Here is a 17003-nt window from a genome sequence, read left to right as displayed (position 1 = left end):
TACGAAGAGCTGAAGTGGATCCAATGGACCCGTTGCACTCTTCCCTTCACCACATTAAATGTTGGGGTTTTCCCTAAGAAGGGGGAATCTCTCAGGAGTAAGGTGGAGGCAGAGAAGGGAGATGGGAAATACCATTTCCTTTCAGGGCAAAGAAAATAATATTTAAAAGGCAACACAACGGATTCAAGGACACGTCACTCCAGTCCCCTAGGTGCGACTGGTCTGAAGCTCATAACCCAGAGTAAATGCAAGTTAAAGGCAAAAGCATTTAGTTGTTTTTGTTCATAAATTTCTATTTTGAGGTCATTATGATTGAGTACCCCGGGTCTCCCAAAGTCCCTGTCTACTCGTGCACGGAAGAAATGTACCTGTGTGTTTAAGTGCAGGAAGTGCCTGCCTCAGGCCCCTAGCCTGGGTTCCCCAAGCCCTGTGGCCACCCCTAATGTAGCAGGCTCCGCCTGAGGCTCCCTCCTGCCACCAGTAGGGGGATAGAAGGCAGGCATTCTGGCCCTAGCTGTACAAGGTGGAGCATTTGGTGAGGCTAGCAGTGAACGAGCCATCTGGACAGCTACCCAATGGCTGCAATGTGAAACAAACTTCCAGCACAACAGGAAGTGGTTACAGCAGAGCCCCCCCTAGAAATGTCGCGAGATCCAGCCCTAATGGTGAGTCACAGCCCAGCCTGGAGGAAATCAGATGCAAACTTACAGCAGCTCCCCCAGCTGCCACACCTTCATGCCAAAAACAGTACTCCAGACCCTCCAAAAATAAGTCCACTGCTCAGCACTTTCCTCTTCCTCTTGTTAACAGATGCCTTCCCCAGCTCCCTATACACGCCACCATTAGCAAACATAATGCCCTCCTTAGTATGTGCCAGTCACTTTACACAAGCTTGCTAGTCCTCAGAGAAATCTCTCAATGTGGGAATCAGATGAGGACGTTGGACTCCGAGAGGTGGCCTTCCCAGACCAAGGTTCCACAGCAGGTGACTGGCAGAGGCAGGGTGTGACCCTGTGTCTGTCTGACACCCAAGCCTGTGCTCTTTCTGTTCAACCACCAAGTCCTCAGATGCCTTTATTTCTGTGAAGCAAAAAAAAAAAGTCCTTACCTCGAGGTACCTCCTCACTTTATTTCTCTTCAACTCAGCTCAACACCTTTCAAAACCCACTCCCACTCTGGACCAGTCTCTGCTTCCAAGGCCCAGGATTCCTTGGCCCATTTGATTCCACTGGGAACAACTCTACCCATCCCCCACCCAACTAATTGAATCCTGGCTTCTTCCAGATGGTACCATTCCTTCGTTTGGCCACTTCCTTCTCCTACTCCCTCAATTTAATAGGAGGGAAAGGGTGAGTTGGGCTTACTCTTTGCTCCCCATATGACTTTGTAAATTAATGGGAACCCCTGCACAGATAACTCCCAACAGACCCTTTCAAATCCTCCATGAGTTTCCTGTCAATTTTTCACATACTGCAGAGATTCAGCCACCTGCTCCCTTCTTAGCTGACACAACCTTTTCCCCAGGGTCTCTCCCCTCCTGGAACTGATGAAATGTGAGTGGAAAACACAGCCTCTGAGCTTCTCCCTTGCCTTCCTGTCCCTGGAAATATCCCCACGGGGACGTCTAGACTATCAGGGTTTTCTGCTGTTCACCCAATGGGGAATCAAACAGATAATAAAACAAGAAACACAGGGAAAGTAACAAAGCTTCAAAAGACTCCTAATAAGTTATTTCTGAACCTCAAATGAGTAAAGCCTGCCTTGGTCACTGTTAATGAGCTGGTTAAAAATACAAACTCCTGGGCCCCACTCCCCAGAGACTTTCCTTCAGTCTAATGCAAGGCAAGAAAATCCTTGTTTTCAACAAGGTCCCTGACTCTACTGGGGAGTCAAACTGGAGCTGACTATTAAGGATTCTCAACAACCTTTGGGATAATATGGTCCTCAGGGATAGGTTTCGTTAAAAAGGAGCTTTAAGGGTCCCTTAAAAAGATGGACTTCAACTTGAATACCAGCATGTACTTGCTGTGTGATTTTGAGTGAGTTTCCAGATGGTGTGGGCCGAATCTCCTCATGTGTGAGCTGGGGATAATAACAACTATTTTGCAAGGTTGTTGAGATTAAATGAAGTAATACACATGAAATGCCTAATATATGATAGTCGGTAGATAGTGGTTCATTGTTATAACAAATTGTTGTAAGTCGCTTCTTTTGCCTTAGAGCCCACAGGAGACCAAAGCACACATTTGGAGACTAAACCACCAAAGGTATATTTACCTTCATTTCTAAGGAAAACCTGGGGCATATTTTTTAAGATGCCCCCTTTGTGACACAAATGACACTTAATACCTCTCTTCCTCCAGAGACCTGTGCCTCTTGTCCCCTGCAGCCAGCATCATCTCTGAGCAAGACCCCTGGTGCCCCTGGAGATTTCCATTTGCACTTGCCTGTAACTGCTCACCACTCCTTACCACCTGCCTCCACTCTTAAAGAACTCATTCTTTGCCTCTTTTGACCCATGGTCACGGAGTGCTTTTACTTTTTCCCAAACTACCAGTCCCCTATGACTTAACTGGCCAGTCATTTCAGCAACATTCTCAGGAGCTTTCTAGAATCCCACACCCTTTGAACTCTTACCATCTCAGCTTCAGGGAACCACCAGCCAATGCTTCCGGGCCCCACATTGTCAGAGCTGACTATACTGTCGGGTAACTGACCTCAGATAGCCCTCCTCCCAGCCTGACTTTCCCTGACTGATCTCACAACCCTGCTTCCCTCCTCTAGAGCAGCAGTTCAAACATTCCCCACTTCTCATGTCTTCCCCTCATGAACTTTCAGCCGATGATGATGTCATCTTTGTTGAGGAAGAACCAGCTCTGGGCATGGAATCAAGAGACGTAGGTCGAGGCCAGGCCCTGCCACAAACAAGCTACGTGTACTTTTGGAGAGTCTCACTAGGCCTCACATTCCTCATGTGGGAGGAGGGTGAGGACGGTGGCCTCGATCAGAGATTCTCAATGTAGCCTGCGGCTTACTACAGGGTATGCCTTGAGGTTCTGCGGGGAGGAGGGCCAGTAACCGATTTAGGGATGAAAGCTGTTTCTCCAGTTCTCAGAATAAATAAGGTTTAGTTTCAACCACTTTCATGTTTAAGTTCTACAGTGGGTTGTTTACTAGTACTAAGTGAATTATCAAGAACTACTAAAATTTGGTGTCACTTTCATTTTTCTCCTGGTCCTCTATTAAATCTTACTAGTAAGTGGGAGCAGGTTAGGGAGGTGGGCTGTGGTCAGAAAAGTTCAAGAACCACTGACATCATTCTTGAAGCTCCCTTCTGCATCTAGAATTTTGATTTGCTGAAAACAAGACAGGCTGATGTGAGCTCCCTCAGCTTCCTCCTTGATCCTTGAATCATCTTCCACATTATGATTTCCTCTCTCTTCAGAGGTCAGGCTGTCTTTCCTTTCCTTTCTAAAGGTAGTCTTTTCACTGTAAGCCTGGTGTCACTCCCACTGGCTTTGTCTCTCCTCAGTGATTAACGCACTTCATAATGCTTCACTTTCCTCATTTCCCATTGGCTTTAGTCCTTTGCCAACGAATATACTTAAGGTTATCGTAGTCTAGGAAAACAAATAGTCACAAAGTATCCCACTGACCTAGGGAGTCTCAGAAGGCACCTTGGGAGGGTTTTTCTCACCTCTTCCTGCATATTACTACTCCAGTGCTTGTGACTTCTCCACGGCGTTTCTCCCAGAGGCCCCTTAAAGGTAGGGAGCTCTATAGCCCAGTATTGAGTTCTCTGCTAGTTTTCCTCTTTAAGGAGTTCATTGGTATTTCAGCTGATCCCATTCTGTGGGAAATTCAGGCTCTCATAAGTCAGATGAACATGGATTCAACACTGTAGTCCCACTGCTACTGACTAGCTGTGTGACTTCTCTGACCTTCAGTCTCATCTGTTAAATAGTTACGATACCTAACTTCTAGGGTTGTGAAGATTCAGTAGGGAAATATATGCAAAGGGCCTACACACAGCAGACATCCAACAAAAGTTAGTTCTCCTTTGCTGTAAGACAGAAACCTCGGAACAGGCCTCAAACCAGACTCAGACCTTCTGGACATCCCAGACTAGGTCTTGTTTCTATCTTATGAGTCAATTCCTTATTTTTCCTGTAAAAATTTTCTTTTCAAATGGATCAAAATGATAAGAGTGGTTTATCTCTGGGTGCTAAGATTAGTCTTTACATTTTCCAGAATTTCTCAAATGTTCTACAATGTAATACCGTATTCGTATCTGAAAAAGGAAACGTTATTTTAAACACACAAAAACTCCTTCCATTGAAAGAAGTTTATTCCACTCCATCTATTTACTACGAAAAGATCTTCGTAGAATAATGTATTATTCTTTGACCTTCACCATGCATTCTACAGCCAAATTATTTAGGGCATGCCATAATTCTGTTGTAAAAGGTCAAATTTCAGCCTAAAGAAAAGATGACATGCAGAGCAAGATCTTCTGCTCCCTCTTCCCTTCCTCTAACGGAGATTCTCCAAGTGTGCCCCCCCCCCCCCCAATAGCAGCATCTCACATCACTGGGAACTTTTGAGAAATACCAATTCTCGGCCCACCCAAGACCAATGAAATCAGAGTCTCTGGAGGTGGGGCCAGCAATAAAGCTTTCACAAGCCCTTTAGGGGACTCTTAAGAGTGAGAACCACTGCTCTAACACCTCTCTCCTCTGATCTGCTTTTTTCAAGTCATCTCTAAGGAGTGGCCTCCGCTGCTACAGTTAAGCCGTTGTCTCCAGCCATCTCATGTTCAAGCAAGGCTGGTGCTAGGAGCCAACACTGGAGCACAGCTTCGTATCAGGGCCACTGAGGAACTGCCAGCCGTACACAGAGCCACCTGAAGGCAGCCTTAGTCAGGCTCGAATGAGGACTGGCTAAAGTCCTCCCACTTGCCTATATAGCTTGCCCAAGCATCACCGTCTGTGCTGAAGCCAAAGATGTCCAATCCTGTGATGGGAGAAGGTAATGGAGGAGAATCTGGAAGAACCCAAGGTTTTGACCTGGACATTGGAAGCTGACCCGTTTGGGGCACCAGGCTCCAGCACCACCCCATCCCACTGTGTATGCATCTCCTCACCTTCCTCGGGGCAGCAGCAGCGGTCAGGACAGCAGGGGCAGCGGACGTAGCAGCAGCAATACTGAGGACAGCACTGGCACCAGCACACGCCAATCAGCAGGATCAGGAGCAGGGCTCCCAGAATGATGAAGATCACCGTCAGCCAGTCTGCGGGGGAGAAGCCGAGCAGGGGCTGAAATAAATGTGCAGGGACATGCTTCCAGGTATAACATTCTAGAGGTTGAAACACTGCTCTTGACCTACGGGTTAAGGTTGAGCAATAATACTGGCAAAAAAAAACCAAAAAACAAGTTTAGCTTTGGTAAGGGAACTTCAGAGGTTGGCTTGCTTGTTTCTGTTTTTGCTTTTTTTCTGTATGAAAAAAGTGTCATGGTGGAGTGGACAAATAGAAAGCTCAAGGCGCACTTACGCAGGACAATGAGCTTCACCTCCTTATCCGGGTCTCCTGATGTGTCCCCTGGAGCCTCAATGGCGCAGTAATACACTCCATGGTCCCACCACATCACTTCATTAATCACGAGATCTGCACCTGTAAGAAAGGCGGGAGAAAGTGCCACTGATTAAAGGCTCTGGTTTCACTTCCACCTTCTGAGAGAGCCGCTCATAATTCAGAGAAAGGCTTAATCCCTTCTTTTGAGAACCTCCTCTTTCTCCAGACAGCACAATGGGGGTAGAACTGATCATTCACTGAGCCCTTTTAGGATCTTTAAAGGATTTTGGATATATCACCTCATTTAATTTCCACCACAATTCTCTCAGTGGATGAGGTAGAGACTACTAGTTATCTTCCAGTATCTAGTCTCCCTTTGATAGTCATAGAATTTTTGGTCATGTACGTGGCCATCCAGAATAAAGTCAGTATTTCCCATTCTCTCTTACAGATGGACATAGACTCCTGACTCAGTTCTGGCAGATAGAATGTAAGCAAAAGGGTCACATGATGACTCTCAGGAACTTTTTTTAAATTTTTTTATTGGGGAACAGTGTGTACTTCCAGGCCTTTTTTCCAAGTCAAGTTGCTGTCCTTTCAATCTTAGTTGTGGAGGGTGCCGTTCAGCTTCAAGTTGTTGTCCTTTCAGTCTTAGTTGTGGAGGGCACAGCTCAGCTCCAGGTCCAGTTGCTGTTTTCTAGTTGCAGGGGGCGCAGCCCACCATCCCTTGCGGGAGTCAAACCGGCAACCTTGTGGTTGAGAGGATGCACTCCAACCAACTGAGCCATCCAGGAGCTCAGCGGCCGCTCAGCTCAAGGTGCCGTGTTCAATTTTAGTTGCAGGGGTCACTGCCCACGATCCCTTGCGGGACTCGAGGAATTGAACTGGCAACCTTGTGGTTGAGAGCCCACTGGCCCATGTGGGAATCGAACCGGCAGCCTTCGGAGTTAGGAGCATGGAGCTCTAACCACCTGAGCCACCGGGCCGGTCCCTCAGGAACTTTTTAAAAATGGTTTAGTAATATCTTTGCCCTTTTGTTCTTCATCTCTTCTTCTACTTTTTTATCTGGAAAGAAAATGTGATGACTGCCATCTTGGACCATGAGGAAGAAGATGACATTCTTAGTGATTGGTAGTGATTGGAAGGAGCTTGGGTCCCGAGGACTAATGGAACAGAGCCACCACACTAGTTCTGGACTGTCTACCTTCAAATTTATTCCTCAGAAGAAATAAACTTCTTTATTGTTTAAGTCACTAATCTTTTGGGCTTTTGCTTACTTGCAATCAATCTTAATCCCGATACAGTGGGTACCATTATTAGCTGCATTTCAGTTAAAGAAACCAAGAAACTAAGCAGGCCTTTTCCAGGATGCTAAGAAACTGGCCTAACAACAGAGAGAGAATGCTTAGCAAAAGTAGGTTCCAACACATATCTTTCTGCCTCAACGCTAAGCTCCAAACTGGCTGGGAAAGGCTAAAGCCAGGATCCCTCACCAGCTGTCAACAGACAACTCTGGACCTTGAAGGGATTGGTTATGCGATGAACTTGAATGAGTAGGAAGGAAATGCCAATATTTAAAGAGTAAATGTTACTCAAGAAAATAATTTCAGTTCTTGTGAGGACCTAGGGCTGCACTACACCATCAAGATAGAGAAATGGTATGTTCAAGTTTAGTAAATGCAACAAATGCTGCCTGAAGACCTTTTGTGGGTACAGCACTAGATCAGACACTGTGGGAGATCTGAAAAGGAAATACTGGAGGTCTGAAGAGGAGCAGACCCGCCTCTGTCCTGAAGGAGCATGAAGTCCAGTCAGAGGCATCAGGGCAGCCTCCACGTCCCCGCTATTTTAGCCCCAGTAAGTGCCAGGGAACATATTCAAATTCTTAAAGACCTTAGCGTTATAGACTTCCTCCTGCTTGTTGACAATCAGATCTACAATTCTTTAAAAATTAAAAAAAAAAAATTAAAGTGTAGATGGTATACAATATGTATTAGTTTCAGCGGCAGAATATAGTGATTCAACATTGATATACCTTACAGAGTATCACCATGATAAGTCTAAGTACCCATCTGTATATCTGCAATTCTTTATTGTTTGTCAAGAAATTTTTATTGAGGAAATGAAACAAAAATGTGAGTTCACACAACACTGGAGCTAACTTTAACTTCTGTTTCCTTCTCTTTCTACGTCAATCTCTACAATTTTTTCCTACTCATGATTTTCTAAGCCCACTACCTTTCCCAGAAACAGGCTTACCACAGACTTGGGAGCATGGTTTGGGAGAAATTCCCCCTCAAAGGTTAATGCTTATTATAAATCTGCCCCAATTTTTATTGGAGACATAAAGATTGTTTTAAGGATTCAGAGTAATATGGACATTTAAATATGTTAACATTTTAAGTGATCCAATAACTGATTTGACAGGGTCATCTCAAATGATGCAAAATGGGCATAAAAGTGTCAGAAAACCAGGGCTCCAGGAAGTCACAAATCTAGAGGGAGAAATAAAAACCAAGGGGAAATACCACTTTCCCATGGGAGTAAGAAAGAGGCAGCGTCTGACCCAAAGTGGTTAAGAGTAGAGCTGGCATATAGCACTGCTCAAAATTAGGAGAAAAGACAGAAAAGCCAAGACTATCACCCATGGGTGCTTTCATCCTTCAAAAACTGTAATGGAGACTTGCTAATTAAAGACATGTTAAAGTTCGGGGTCAGATCAGAGCTTATTCTGTAGGCTTTGGAAAAAGTAGAGCCACCTTGAATCTCTGAGGATGCCTTTGGAGACTGGAAAAGAAAAACAGATGTTTCCTAAGTCCAGGAGTTTAATTAAGGGCTGCGTCGGGGAAATCAGAGGTTGAACGTAAAACGATGTGATTTAAGTATTACAGCCAAAGTATTAGACACAAAGTTGGAAGCAGCAGTTAAACTGGCTCCCTTTAAATGATCTACCTTTCAATGGTCATAGAATAGTCACTAATTTCTTCACATTGTTGTTATGCGTCCCCTGAGTGGCCTGCTGGGTAATATTCTCCACCCCGCACCCTTTTTTTCTTTTTAAACAGCAAATGTTTATTTAAGACAGCACACAAAGCTCATTGAAATAGGCTCTGAGTTCTGTGCCAATAACCCATCACACTAATCCTGGATTACAAGACAGGAATGTAGGGTGCTCGTCCATCCATCCAAAAGTATGCTGAGAGATCATAACTAAAGTTCACTACACACTTTATACATGTCATCAATTCTGACAATTCTCCAAGAGACAGGTACTATGGCAAGTTCCATTTTACAGAAATTGAGGCTAAAATATCAAAGGGACTTGCCCAAATTCACCCACTCTGTAAGTGCAGAACTGGGACCCACACCTGAGTCTGACTGCTGAGCGAGGGCTCTAACCACCACCCCCTGTACTGAGCACAAAGAAGAGATATGCTTTAGACAGAGCTCTCAGAAGTCACATTTGATATTCACTTCAGTGTGGGGAGACACAGACCATGATGCCCATCTTTCAGATGAGGCAACAGAGGCCAGAGAAAACAATCTGCCACTGGTCACCGAGCCAGCAGGTGGAAACAATGGCACACTCAGCCAGGTCTTTTCATTCTAAGCCCAGTGCTCTTTTCTGTTCCAATGAAGGGTGATGGTCTCAAGGTGGCCATTATTTGGAAGCCTCTATTTCCTTAGCTATGTACAACAGCCATGGCCAGAGGGAAACTCAGGAGCCTGGGGTTATAGCAGGCCCTAAGAGCAATTCAGGGAAGGGATCAAAGGAGCCTGATCCACACCTGAATTGTAGGGACGCAAAGGAAACCACCCACTCCCAGATCTTTAGCCAAAGCTGTAGGATATCCTCTCATCCAGAAACGAACTTCCAGCGAAGTGACTGCAGATGATGCAGCACATTCCACGGATCAGGCACTTTCCTCAAACAACTGCAGGCACCAAGCAGACCATCAGGCAGCAGAAAAAAAGGGAAATCCCCACACTGACTCAGCCCGCCACGCCTGAGGTCGGCACCTCTTGCCACCCTCAGTTCCCTGCTGCCTCCCCAATACTCACGGTTCTGGATGGTGATCTTGCGCTGCCGGTAATCTGCCCCCAGAACGGGCTCATTCTGCCCCCGCCTCTGGGCCACGATGCGAACCTCCCGCTGGCTGTCATTGCAGTCATTGGATGGGTCCTGGCCCAGGGACAAAGCTGCCTGGTATGCTGAGGAAAGAGGACACACCCAGTTCACACAGCAACGGGGGAAGTCCCACGAAGAAAGGTGCCCTTACTGTTTGTTCCCTGGAGCAGTGAAGCTTCTCACTTTCTTCTGAGCCTATGTGTCCCCTGGGAATCTGATTCTGTAGGCGTGGAGTGAGTAGATTCTGTATTTCTAACGAGCTCCCAGGTGACACCAATGAACCACACTACGAGCAGCAAGGCTCTAGACACCCCCCACACATCCCCCAACAGGCCATCATTTCCAAATCCTGGCTGCATCCCATCTCCCATCCCAAATTCCCTTGTCTCATTTTCAGTCACCCTAGATTCTGTTCCCATAGGGGTTCATCCACCTGCCCTTATAATAGGAAGTTTGAGAGCTGTTAAATCTGCTGGGGCAAATGCCTACCACCCTAGGTTCTCCTACCTTCCCACGAAACCCAGGCATTTGAAGAGTAACCCCCAGGTAACAATGCCTTGATTTACAGAGGCATCTTCTAGGAACAACATCAGGCTCTGTGGGTGGCTCAGTGAAGTTTGGGGGTTCATACTGTCAGACATTAGTCAGGACCAAAAGAGGTAAAGCTGATGCCTTCCCCTCCTTTTCCTCGTCTTAGGAATCTCACTTCCTTCCTACAAACAGAGTGTCTAATTCTATTTCCAAAATTTCCACAAGGTCAATTGTCTGGGTTGATGGTGGGGATTGGGGTTCCTTGGTTCCTTGAGAGAGGCAGAGGTGGGCTGTTCGGAAGAGCTTTGGTTCCAGACAGCAGAACTGACATGAATGAGGCACTCGTTACTGAGAGGTGGGACGTGGCTAAATGTAGGGGGCAGTTGTACAGATGTTGTAAGGGATGTCCAACAATTGTGTTTCCTGGGGGCAGTGACTGTCCATCACTGAGTGTTTAGTCCACCAGGAAGGCTGGCCATAGAAGGGAACATGGCAGTGGGTGGCAGGCAAGAAATGGCCATTCTTCGTGTATTCTGTGGGGTGTAGTCTTCTTGTGTACATTCTAAGGGGTGGGGGTGATGGGAGGCAGATCTGCGTCCTCATCTCACTGCGCTGGCGCGCAACCAGAAACGGACTTGGGGGGCAGGACTTACTCTGCCTGTTACTTAATGTCTGAGCCACCTTAAACCTTTCCAGAACAAGGTGGGACATAAGTTTTAAAATAAATACAACAGTACGTGGCCTTCAACAAGTTGCTTCCTCTTCACGGGCTCAGTTTGTTTATCTACAAAATGAAAGGACTGAATTAAGTGATCTTTGTGTCTCCTTATTTAAAAGGATTTGGGATCCTAACTCATGCCTATACCCTAATGGCAATACTTCAAAAAGGGACCCGAGCGGAGCCAGTATGGGGAGGGCACTCACACGCAGAGTAGTAGTCAAAGATGGGGTCCTTGCAGAAGGACTTGAAGCGCCATGTCACTACCACGTCCTGAAGCTGGGCAGAGGTGGTGTAGTCACATTTGAGGATGACAGAGGCAAACAGGGTGACATAGCGCTCTGTGTGCTGGACCGTCACCAGCAAGGACAGGCACCCTGCAGCCAAGAGCAGGAAACAATGTTGAAGGCAGACCAGGTCTCTGAGAGGTGACCCACTTCTCCTCATGGGGTAATAAAAGCGATGCAAATGAGCAAACACACTGCCTGACTGGTTGGGAGCTCACAGGCAGAGCCTGAGTTCTTACGTGGCCTGTGCAGGGTGCGGTATGGAGACAGCACAGACAGTGGGGAAAGCAATGAAGAGAAAAACCCATGACTCTCAGGAAGATCACAGTCCATCAATAGTGATAATGCATGCAAGAACATAAAGAAAGTATGCTAACATAAGGCCATATCAGTACTAGAGGGACCTTGATAATATACACATTTTTTCACATCACTTTCTTTTTAAAATGTTTTCCCATTTCCCTAAGAATAAAGATCAACCTCCACAACCAGCTCCATGAGGCTGGTCCAGTCGGCGTTCAGCCTTTCTCTGCTACTTCATTCCCCTTCATGCCTCACCTTGCACTCAGAGCTTCAGCCACTCTGAACTTGTTTCAGTCCTTTCCATGCTAGGAGCGCCGTCTTCACTGGGTCTTCCTACATGCAGATCTCTTGGCTGGAGCACTCTGCCCTATATCACTGGCCTCCATTCCACGCCCTTCACTAAGCTAATTACTATTTATTCTGCAGGTCTTCAGCTACCCCATCAGCTCCCCAAGAAGCCTTCCCTGACTGAAAGTCTGGGAGAGGGGCCTCCCTCTGTTTTCCCCAAATGCCCATCTTACCCTAAGGAAGCACTTTTCACACTTCTTGGTGAAGGCCTATTTACTGCAGGCTCTGAGAATGCCGATCGGGTTTGTCCCTAACGCACTGTTCAGACATTAAGCACCTCATAAACACACGCTGCTCCTACTGTGTCTGTCACCTCCTTGGTTCTCAACAAGTGTTTGTTGAATAAATGATGGAATGAATGACCAAGAATACACTAACCAGTGGATGTTGGCCGCACAGGTCGACATAAGCATAAAGCAAATAAAACAAAAATGATCAGATTGTGACAAAATTTATCAGGAAAGACTTGAAGGAATTAAGAGTTTTTCTTTTTAAAAAGTCTCTTCCTTGCCCTCCAAATCTACAGACATACTCCAGGTCGGCCTGGAATAGGAACCTGGTGGCACAGAAATGTCAGGTGGGACTTTGGCACAGTCAGAAGTTCATACATAATCGGCATCCTGTAATGTTCCTATGTCAATATGTTTATAGGCCAGATTATAGGGAATGTTTTCATGGCAGGGTTAGGGAAGAGTAGTACTTAAACTTGAGCATGCACCACCAGAAAAGACTTGTAACAGACCAGATCGAGGTCAGCACGAGTTTCTGATTCAGTAGGACTTGGATGGGGCCCCAAAACTTACATTTCTAACAAATTTCCATGAGATGCTGCTGCTGCTGCTCTGGGTACCATATTTTGAGAAACACTGGTATAGAGTAGATTTAAAAATTATAAACCTCTTTCCCCTTAATGAGGGCCAAGGAGAAAAGGGTTCAAGTTGGGGTTCTCAGGAGGAGCTGCCTTCATTTGGACTGAGTTACTCCACAAACAAAACAAATATTGTCACCCCTTTTACACAGCAGCTGAGTGGGCCTGTCTCAATGGCCAGGGCCACATGGTTCGGAGTCCTGCCTCACCTTCTGGACACAGCCCTCATATAGCCCATGGAGGCTATAATGGGCATCTGTACCCGCTTCTCTCTCATCCGTAGAGAGAGAGCAGGATGCTGCTCAGGACAGTCTCTGGCCCCCAGAAGTGACCTGAGCCATCTCCAGGGCTGGGCTGTGATGAGGAGGTGCCTGTGACAACCACGCTGGAGAGGGTCTGCAGAAATGCGGGGGAGACCTGTGGGTGGGGAAGACTTTACGAAGGAAGAGATTTATGCTAGACCCTAAGACTCAGGTAGGATTAAGATTATATATGAAAAATAGGGATTGGGCAGAGAAACTCTTCATTACAGGACAGAAGAAATAAGTGAGCAAAGGCCCTTAGCAGGAAGGGGCAGTTACTTGGGGAACCTGGGGGGAAGAAACCAAGCTGCCATCTCTGGCTTTATGGAAGACACAGGGGGTAAATAAGGTGGTGCTGGTGGTGGTGACTGGGAGGTGGAGAGATGGAGTGGAGTCTATATCACACTCTAATGTCTATTTCTAGTTAATGGATAATCACTGAAGGCTTTTCTGAAGAAGAAGAATAGGATAAGAGTGGTGTTTTTAGGAAGATAGATGATCTCCTTAGTCAGCTGTGAATGGAAAAGAACATCATTTTGAAAACAAGCCATCAGTAGTTTGGGGTAAAAATAGCTGCTGTCTCTACCAGCTGTAGGATTCCTGGAAATCAATCCAATCTGAACGGAAGAGCCAGTGACCAGTATCTCAAGCCTATCATGGATTATATCATAGTCTGCTTTTTCATTTTTGCTTCTCTGTCCTCACCACCCCATTTGTTTTTTTCCAGAACTGACCTGAAATAGACTTTGGAGATTTTTGCCCAACACAGCTTTAAATGAACAGTAGAAGGAGCTACAGGTAAGAGTTTTGAAAATGAATTTGTCAACAGTAGCTTATTTTGTATAGTAACACAGATGGATTAGAATAGAGAAAATAATACTGATTTATGGTCTAAACAAAATCCTAGGTTCACATAGCACTTTCCAATATGTTCTCTTACACACTAAATATGATCCCTGGGAGGAGAGAAGCTGTCATTTCATACACAGCAGATCTGAGACTGGAAAAGGTAAGTAACTTGTCTGCGGTCATTCAGTTTCTGAGAGGATATGAGTAAAGATTCTTCCCCTGAGCAGTGCTCTTGTCACTCTACTTGGCTATTCTTTAAATAAAGGAAGATGTGTTTGTATTCATTAGCTTGCAAATAATTGGAGTATGGAGCCAGGCTACACTAGCAATAATTAGTATACAATTGATACCGTGATTAATAACCTACATGTTCTTTATTTTCCTGAATGGTAATTCAACATAAACAGTAGTTTATCCAAAGGGCGCTAGTCAACATTTTCATAGAGGTTGAACATGTGGAGGGGGGTAGGGTAGGTTTGCTGGGAGTCAGAGGAGGGAATTTGGTTGGAGCCAGAAGTTGCTCTAGGGTAGCTTTGAAGATTGCTGAACCTGACACTGTGGGAGGACAATGGGACTAGGGTGATCACCCTCATTACCGAATCCTTGTTCAGCTCCCTTTCCATGAATGCCCTTATTATGGGCAAACCACACCTAGGGTCACACAACTCACCTTTACCAACGTCAGCACTGGCTTTGGTACCTGGGCACTACTCTTTTATGCTCTCTTCAATTTCATCCCTTATGTGAATTTCAAGCCTTAAAATATGCCACTCTCCTAGATGTTCTGACCATATTGAGCTCACTCACCCTCCCTCCAGGGGTTTGCCAGCCCCACAGTATCCTGCACAGCTCTCAGACCTTCATCCCCTGCCATTCCCACCTTCACAAGGAAAGTGGGGAAGAGTCCCAGGACAAAAGGTACTGAGCAAACAGCAAACCCTTCTCTCTTTTTCTCAGTTGTTGCTCTGGATCTCAGTATCTACTGTGCTCTGGGCGGTGTACATACATTGTTTCTAACCCTCACAATCCCCCTACTGGTGGGATCATCTACGTGGGCAAAAATTCAGACAATAAGTCAAGCTTTCTCAGCCTCAGGATTTGAACTTGGGTCTTGCTGACACCAAAACCCAATCTTTCCCAAGCAGGCAAGTTTGACCTTCCAAGTGGAAGTCAGGCACTGGACTCTAAAAGCAGGAGGATTTTTCAGATTGGGAGGAAGAGAAAGGAAGTAGCACGTTCATCTCAAAGGCCAATACCTCCCATCTTTCTTTCCTTTAGCCTGTAACTTCTCTGTAAAACGAACCACACTGGGCAGGCACACTACTAGCAGAGAACGTTTTCAAGAAGAGGCCAAAGGCCGCAAAATCTGGGCTGAAAGTAGGAACAGATTCAAAAAGATAAATGTTCTGCTTTATAGACTACATGTTTGCTCTTTTAAACTTAGTACTATGAGTTTCCAAAGTCATAAATTTTCTTTCTATTATTAAATTTCCTTCCTCCTATGGCATATTCTTCTCCTCAGTTCATTTCCCTCTAATTTCCTAGCTGTCTCTATCAATTCTGAAGACTGACTTCCTGAGTTCAGATTCTGCCCATTCCCCCATCATCTAAAAGACCCAGCAAGTTATTTCCAAACTCCAGTTGTTTCTTTACACGAAATTGGGATAATGCTAATACTTGCCTGATAAGGTTGTGGTGAGGATTAAATGAGATAACAAATGTCCAGCATTTAGCAAAGAGCCAGGCACATACTAGACACTCAATAAACAGTAGCTGTCATTTGTATCATTTGTGCATATCTTGCCTACCTTAAAAGCTTGAGATAGACTGAGAACAGTATGTAAAAGTACTTTGAAAGAACTAAAATGATACAAATGAACACTTTCACTACTGTCTTTTCTTTGCAAAATGAGTTAGTGCATTAAAAGCTTTTAAAATTGTGTTGTTTTGTACCCTCCCAAACCCATCCGCAATTTGCCTCCTCTGTGAAAGAGGAAGGGAGGGAGACCTGTCATTTAAGGGTAGAAAGATAACTTCAGATGAGATACCAGAGCTCATGGGAAGGAGAGAAGGGGAAGGGGATTCTCTGTTTCCCGCCATGAGGTACTTTCCAAGACTGCTGATGTGCAGACTGGGGACTACCATCTGACATTAAAGTGGAAGGAAAACATACCAAAAAAGACTGTCTTTACAACTAAAAGCCATGTGTTCCCGAATACATGATACCTTTGTACATTTATTTATTCAGTCGTCTCTGTCTAGAATCAGATTGGGCAAGATGTTTTACAGTTTCTAGAACATATGATCCACACAGTACAGGGATATAGGTGCAAAACTTTTTTTTTAACTAAGAACTATTTTCAGAGGACCAGATGGCATTTCCCCTCCTTTCCATGTAAAGGGTCCTGTTTAGAAGGGGGTGGTAGGCAGGGAGGGAGAGCAAGGTGTTTTCTGGAAAGAGACAGGGGCCTACCACGTTTCCCCAAAAATAAGACGCAGCCGGACAATCAGCTCTTAAGCGTCATTTTGGAGCAAAAATTAATATAAGACCCGGTATATAACATATCATATCATATTATAGTATATAAGACCCGGTCTTATGTTACAGTAAAATAAGACCAGGTTTTATATTAATTTTTGCTCCAAAAGACACGTTACAGCTGACTGTCCGGCTAGGTCTTATTTTCGGGGAAACACGGTAGTGCTGACTCTGATGGAAGGTCTCAATTCCTAAGTATTTTTCAGGTACCCAGGCACCTCTGCTCCACTAAGCAGATTAATGAAAAGTACACAGGTTTAATCCTATCAGAGTTTATCTCTGAGCAAGCTATCTCCCCAAGTATATTTGCTATCAGTACTTGTTACATTTCCTTAGATAACAGTGCAAATACGAGAGAAATGAAGGGAAGAGGAACTGGCAATGAGTCCAGACAATAAGCACGAGCTCCAGAGCGTTAGAAGAGAAAAGGGGACAAAGAGAAGCAGGACATGGTGGGGGAGAAATTATGTCTATGCATGACATGTTTAACAAAGGTCTGGTATGTGCTACTCAACAGTGCTGGGGGGGGCGGGCGGGGGGAGTTGCTAACCATGTG

The 17003-nt window shown here is 45.4% G+C and overlaps 1 protein-coding gene across 5 annotated transcripts in view; it reads right to left on the bottom strand.

Moving 5' to 3' along the window:
* ILDR1 (immunoglobulin like domain containing receptor 1) overlaps positions 1–17003 on the bottom strand; it is a 39461-nt gene that overhangs the window by 15085 nt on the left and 7373 nt on the right. For all 5 annotated transcript variants that reach the window (XM_019714054.3, XM_019714052.3, XM_019714051.3 and 2 more), the window contains exons 2-5: positions 11158–11328; positions 9636–9785; positions 5553–5672; positions 5144–5290 (exon numbers count right to left, since the gene is read on the bottom strand). In XM_019714054.3, coding sequence (XP_019569613.3) covers positions 5144–5290; positions 5553–5672; positions 9636–9785; positions 11158–11328 — 588 coding nt within the window. The remainder of the gene's footprint in view (positions 1–5143; positions 5291–5552; positions 5673–9635; positions 9786–11157; positions 11329–17003) is intronic.

This window comes from Rhinolophus sinicus, chromosome 17 (assembly GCF_057876585.1).
Source record: "Rhinolophus sinicus isolate RSI-liver-muscle chromosome 17, RSI-T2T, whole genome shotgun sequence".
Lineage (NCBI taxonomy): Eukaryota > Metazoa > Chordata > Mammalia > Chiroptera > Rhinolophidae > Rhinolophus > Rhinolophus sinicus.
The sequence above is the reverse complement of the archived record's forward strand: the minus strand, read 5'-3'. Positions and strand labels throughout refer to the sequence as shown.